Source organism: Procambarus clarkii, chromosome 38 (assembly GCF_040958095.1).
Source record: "Procambarus clarkii isolate CNS0578487 chromosome 38, FALCON_Pclarkii_2.0, whole genome shotgun sequence".
In the NCBI taxonomy this organism is placed as follows: Eukaryota; Metazoa; Arthropoda; class Malacostraca; order Decapoda; family Cambaridae; genus Procambarus; species Procambarus clarkii.
This window is the reverse complement of record NC_091187.1, coordinates 26,008,820-26,015,487: the sequence shown is the minus strand read 5'-3', so window position 1 is coordinate 26,015,487 and position 6,668 is coordinate 26,008,820. Positions and strand designations below refer to the sequence as shown.

General features: G+C 38.1%; 1 protein-coding gene across 1 annotated transcript in view; it reads right to left on the bottom strand.

Moving 5' to 3' along the window:
* Positions 1-952, bottom strand: part of LOC123772048 (uncharacterized) — a 1,305-nt gene extending 353 nt beyond the window's left edge. The window contains exon 1 of the mRNA XM_045764907.2: positions 1-952. This exon is cut by the window's left edge and continues 353 nt beyond it. Within this exon, the coding sequence (XP_045620863.2) occupies positions 1-952 (952 nt within the window).
* Between the last annotated feature and the right edge of the window lie 5,716 nt (positions 953-6,668).

Here is a 6,668-nt window from a genome sequence, read left to right as displayed (position 1 = left end):
GCAACGTTTCATCCCACCTCAAATTTCTTTGCCACCACTCCTGCATAAGGAGTTTACCCTTAATTAGAATAGGACTGAGTAGGCCTAAAGGGTCAAATGGCTTGCTGACATGGGAGAGTAGTTTTCTCATCGTTAGAGGTGAATGATTGAAATCCACCGACTTGATATTCAATTTGTCTGTGGAAGTATTCCACTCCATACCTAAGACTTTCAATTTATGAGGTACCTTATAATCAGGGAATTCTTCCTCGATTATTTGGTTGAGTTGTTTATTACTGGAGGCCCACGACTGTAGGGGCATGTTAGCTCCCAACAGTTCACGATTAGCCTCATGGTAGATATCCACTAGTTTATTCTCCTCATTAGTGGTTCCTTGAAAATTGTCAACGTATAAATTGTTGCTAATCTCAGTCTTGTAGGGGCTATTAGACTTCTTAAGATGTGTATCCAGAGTAGCCTGGAGTAAGAATGGTGAAGATGTCGCTCCAAACAGTACTGAGACAAATCTATAAGTAATGATTTCGCTATTAGTTTCCTGTGGATCTTTCACCCAGAGAAATTTAGTAAAATCACGATCCATCTCTTGTAAGCCTACTCTTAAAAAGGCCTTACTAATGTCAGCCGTATAGGCGAAAACACCAGAGCGAAATCGTAATAGGACATCTTGTAGTCTTTGGGTTAGGCTAGGTCCAGTTTGTAGACAATCATTTAGTGACACGCTGCCTGCCTTTAATTTGGCACTACAATTAAATACAATCCTGATTGGTGTTATAACTGAATCTTTCAGGACAGCATGAGGTGGCAAATAATGGCCTGTCTTATGGTTGTCTTCTTCAACAACTTCTATAAATTTGTTAGCAAGTTGTTGCTGTATTAAAGCATGATACAGTTGCAATTTATCTGGTTGCTTCCGTAGCCTAGCTAATTGAGAATTTAATTGGGTTGAGGCCATGAAATAATTTACTGGAAGCTGTGGGTGGTTCAGCTTCCACGGGAGTCTCACCCAATATTGATTATCTTGGAAAATCACAGTATCAAGATATTGTTGATACGTCAATGGGTTGGATTTCCATACCCATCTGGACTGGGTTGATCAGGGACTATGCCTAAGGTGTCCAAATCCCATAATTTGTGAACAGGGGGATTGGACTCATCATCCTCAGTTTCGTCTCTGTCATGTAGTGGTGACTGCTCTAGGCCTAGTCACGCCACTATTGAATTAGTTGGTTGATTACTAGTAGATTTAGAATGTTGTTGGATCAACACCGGTCCTGTGAGTAGTTTACCCCCAGCTGACAGTAACAAGTTTACACCTCGTTGCCTGGTGCATCCAGCAATAAATCTTTAATAAAAGTCAGCTTCAATAAGAATGCCTGCATCGTTGAGACAGTCTGTATTTATTTTATGATCCGCTAGCCTAATACCGCTGCGTTTAAGAAATTTGACTGTTTGAGCAAGACCTGTAACATGTAAATCTGAGGGGATCTTGTCAACGACTATGGCTTGAATTGGGCTGGTGCCGCCTCCTAAACGTACGAAGACTTTAACAACCTGGCAGTCACGAGGTCCACTATTGGTTAGGAATCCAGAGATATTCAAATTCACTCGAGCAATAGGCTTCAGTTTCAACTGATCAACTAGCTGTTGAGAAATAAAGGTTTTCTGCGAACCTTGGTCAAAGAGACCACGAGTGGAAATTCTAGATCCCTTGGTAATTAATTTTAATTGAGCTGTTGGTAACGTAGTTGTGTTATTCGACTCTGTTGCAAGTACACTTATGTCCTGATGTACCTTGCAATACTGTACAGAAGTAGAATTTGTGGTCTTCTTATGAGGACTGGTTGATCTTGACTGATCACTACCACACAAGGAGTAATGGTGTCTACCCTTGTGGCACTTGTTGCACATACGTAAGGAGACAGTACAGCTATTGGGGTCATGAGGACCCGTGCACCTTGTGCATCTGTGTAATTCTTGCAAACGATGAATTCGAGTGTTATGGTCTGGATAAGTACTACACTTATAAGTAAGATGATCATTATTGCAGAACAAACACCTTTTCACTGTAGGAGAAGTCGTAGGAGTGATACTCACTACAGGATTTATAGGATTCACTGTGTATGTACTTACATTTCCAGATTTCCATTTCGGAGATGATTTATTGAAATCTGGTTTTACTACAGTAGTTGCAGTACATTGGGGTTTATGATGAGAGTTATTAGAGAAGTTTGAAACACTCTTCCCATCTTGGTTGGCTCTTTGTCTTTCGACTAGGGTATGTAAACCTTCTGTAATTTCGTTCATGGTCAGAGAGGTTTTATTGTACATAGTACACAATTTATCTAAAGTTTCTCTTGGTAATTTGCGCCTTACAACTACCTTTGTCATCCATTCAGCAGTCTGAATTTGGACTTTAAGGCTTAAGGCCTTGAGTAAAGATTCTAGCTCTAGTCTGAAAGTTTGGAGAGAATCTGTAGAATTATTAGCAGATGGTAAATCCAGCAATTTTTGGACTAAGATAGTAATAGTCCTTTCCTTGTTATCGTAGTTGCTCTTAAGCAATTGAACAGCTAGGTCGTAACCATCACTGGTCAGTGTTATGTTAAAGATTACCTTCAAGGCTTCATTTCGTAACAAGCCTTGTAAATAAGTGAACTTGGTTGTTTGAGGGATGTTAGTTTTAGAGTCTACTGCATCCACGAATTTACTCCAGAAATCATCCCAACTCTCATTCTCGTTACCAGAGAATGTGGGTATATTGATCTGAGGTAATTTGACATCAGGATCTGGATGTGCAGTAGAGGCTGTTGTTAATTTGTTTTTAGCAATTTGCTTTTTAAAGGGTTGAAGTTTAACCTGTACATCATCTTCGTACTGGGCTAAATTATTGACAATGTCCTCAAGTTCAGTTTCACCTATTGAGGTTTGGTAAAGTTCTGTCAAGTACAGATTCATATGTTGTTTAATATGCTCGAATTAACCTTCAGCAACTTGAAGTAAGTCCTCTAATTCAATGTAGTCAACAGGTGACTGTTGTGACAGATTTTGACACTTGGTAATCTGTCGGGTCAAATGACCTTTCAGACCGATAAGGGTCTTTTCATTTTGTCAGCCGCTTCCATCTTGCTGGGTAAGGGCTGGTCTGATAGTATATAGTTGTTACTGATGTAACTGGGATATTGGCTCATTCAATGGAGTTCAATATCAATATAATAGCCTAATGTATTTGAATAGACTATACTACCTCGTTTAGAGGTTAATTTACCTACCTAACAATGGATAGCTAATATTTTGAGTAGTACTCGAATGCCACTATTGGATTTTCGTCCGGCTAGCTCATCAATTATCACCATTCGATCCAACAGTGAACATTCGGCAGTACTCAAAAAAATAATACACGAATAATATGTTAAAAGCACAAAAAGGGTTTTGATGATCCCACCCTAGATCATGGTCAGCACAATCTATATAATATGTATGTACACCAGTACTGTCTAGTACAGTACTCGCTAAATAATTCCTACCTAGGAATGACTAATGGTTTAGGCTGCATTTGTACAAACATTAGTACAATTACAGTCTAAATATCCTACCTCATCAAAGGTTGGCATATATGCAATGGTGCAGTGATACAGATATATGGTGCTATGTTTTAAGTATTTTTTGTTTTGATATATGTGTTTGTGCATAGAAATACAAGTGAAAATTTTCAAATATATAACACTAAGGCTACTTCATGCATAAACTATTAATAGAAATGTTGATAATAATTAATGAGTTTTAGGCTGTAATATGGGCAGTCTGCTGACAGCCGTAAATAATGAAATATACTGGTAAATAGCCTAATAATGTTAACACACTAGTTGGTGTTAGTAAATAAGCAATTATATGGTGTAGGATAGCTTAATTCTCAGCTATCTAGGTTCGAAGGACATAAAATTTTGTAGGGGGAAAACCTGACTCCAATAACTAATAATTAAATATATACTTCGATAGCTATGAAGGACCACCACTTTTTGGGAAAAAGTGGAAAACAAAATAAAACAATGGAAAAACTGATCCCAAGAACTAGTGTCCTATGGATCTTAGTGAAACTGTATTTCTGATATAAATGGAGTCAAATTAACTTACACAAAATTGGGGGGTTACATGCTAAAAGATTAATACATCCCTAGCATTATTCTGGTGCTGGTTCTTCACCTGAGTAAATAAAATCTGAAAGTGAATAAGATTGATTATATAATATTAATTGGAGGTAAATGCTCCTCAATATACTACTGAAATGTTGAACAGTATCAGTAAATCAGTGAGTTAGTATAATTGATCTCTTTAGAAATCACTACTGTAATTACAGAGTTATTGCTACAGATAAAAAAGGGACAGCTTAGCTGTAAATCTAGTGAGGTGTAATCAGTTGCTACGCTCCACCGACGACGTGTTGCATAGGATAAATTGTTGCACGGAACAGTGGGAAGCCTAGCACCTCGATTGGCGTCGCCTTGGTACTGAAAGGTAATTACATTGTAGAAATCTTCTACATAATAAGTAACTACAAATAAATCCTAAATCATGAGGATAACTGCGGGAAATTTCAGCCAATATCTGTGCAATTTATATTCCAGCACTGTAAATTTCTTCTATAGAGAAATAATAAATATAATCATCTATTCAGATTGTAAAATTACTAAAGACACGTATGGGATTTATTTGTTTGTTCTACGGCCTAACGGAAACTAGCCTAAATGTTAATTGTAGCCACATAATAACAAAAAGGTAAACCTAGCTGCCGAGCCGCGTGTCGGTTGATGTGGAGACTTGAGCAAGTCTTCGTCCTCCAGCTGCTGCTTGAAAGGCGTTGACTTTGGAATTGCTCATATGCTAGTCGGGGACACGACTATTGTGCCAGATAACGTGGCACCGCTCTACTGGTCGTGGGAGCGAAATAAATGGGATCAAAACGTAGCTCAGCTACACGCTGTCAATGGCGTCCACGTCGTGCTCTCTCGTTCTCTCGTGTTTAGTGACGCTCTCCCGTCTTCCTCCTCTTCCTTATTGCGCATGGGCGGCTCTCGATAGACATCTCGAGCGTAAATGTATATGTATATATCGCAATTGACTAAGAAAGGAAGAGGTAATGACGAGTATTAATATCACATTAAATTCTTCTGTGATAAAATAGAATTTCTCGTAACATAAATTGGCTTATGAAAGTTGTGTAGCCAATCGAGAAAATTAAAGTAAAATCATTTACATCAAAGTAATTTCCTCTAGAATGTTTGATATCAACTAAATAAGGGAGTTCCAGTAAGTAGTAGTATACTACGAAATTAAACTTATTAGTAAGTAACTATTTTTAGTAAAGGAAATGATAAACTGGACTCTTGTTATAAATCCAACTAAATGTGGAGAGAATTCATGTTACTGCCTGTCGTGCCTCACGTCGTCACTCTGACTAGGAAGAATCTGGCAATATGTCTAAATAAATTATGATAATGATCAAATCTACAAGTTAGTGATTTTAGTAACTACTTGTGGTCAATACAAAGGTTGCATAAAATACGAAGATGTATAAAACTGGTGGTTATTTCGAACACACACGAAGCTCTGTCTAACGAGTTATTGAGTAGTCCTCATAAGGAAGGTTCGAGTCTCCTAGAGCCCAGGTGAATGGAATGTCTATTTAAACGGAAGTGTGGATGCAATTTATAATAGTACATATGCTGGGTATGCTAACACGCCGAACACTCATAACTCAGTATTAGACTCATGTCAGGACCTAGGTTTATTCATATCATCAGAGAAAACAAACTAAATCACTTGGTTGACTAAAATGGTGTCAACCCTGGCAGAATGCAACATTTCGTGAGAAGCAATTGTACGATGAGTCCCAGTTTGGCTTTGTATGAGATTCAAATTCCTTCGCCCTTGAGATCCTAATGTATGGTCCAATTGTAATCAAACTTTTTCGTCAGTATAAGGAGAAGCTAGGAGCTCTAAAGGATCTTGAGGTTTTTACTCAAGCAATGGTTCCAATGTCAGATTTGTCAAAATGATGCTCCTTGAATACATCAAATCTTTAGTTGATTATGCTGCACCTCGGCTCTATTTGCTGCCAGAAAGAAAGCATGGAATGCTTGAAAAATTAGTGAACGAACCGTTAAGAATTATCTTTGATTTCCTTGACAACTGGGTGGAAAGCGCTTCGGATTCGTAGTCCTGAGGTTCAGGGTTCTATCCACGGTGGAGGCGGAGACAAATGGGCAAAATGTTTCTTTTACCCTGATGCCCATGTTACCTAGCAGTAAATAGGTTAATTGACAATCGACTTGAGAATGGTCTAGGACGGACCGAAACGTTGTCGTCCCTTCACCTTCTAGTGTGTGGTCTGGTCAACATACGTTAGCCACGTTATTGTGACTCATCGCCTGCATAGTAAAAAGGTACCTGGGAGTTAGACAGATGCTAAGGGTTGTCTCATATGAAAAATTACTTAATATTCCAAGCTTTATGATCATGTATTTATTTATTTATTCATTTATTTATTTACATTCAAGAAGGTACAATGGCTTTATGAGAGAACATAGCATTGATGTATTTATATTCTTGAAAGCTTCAAATACGCTTGCGTTTCGGACAGGTCCTTAATCTAACAGATAATTTTAGGTAGT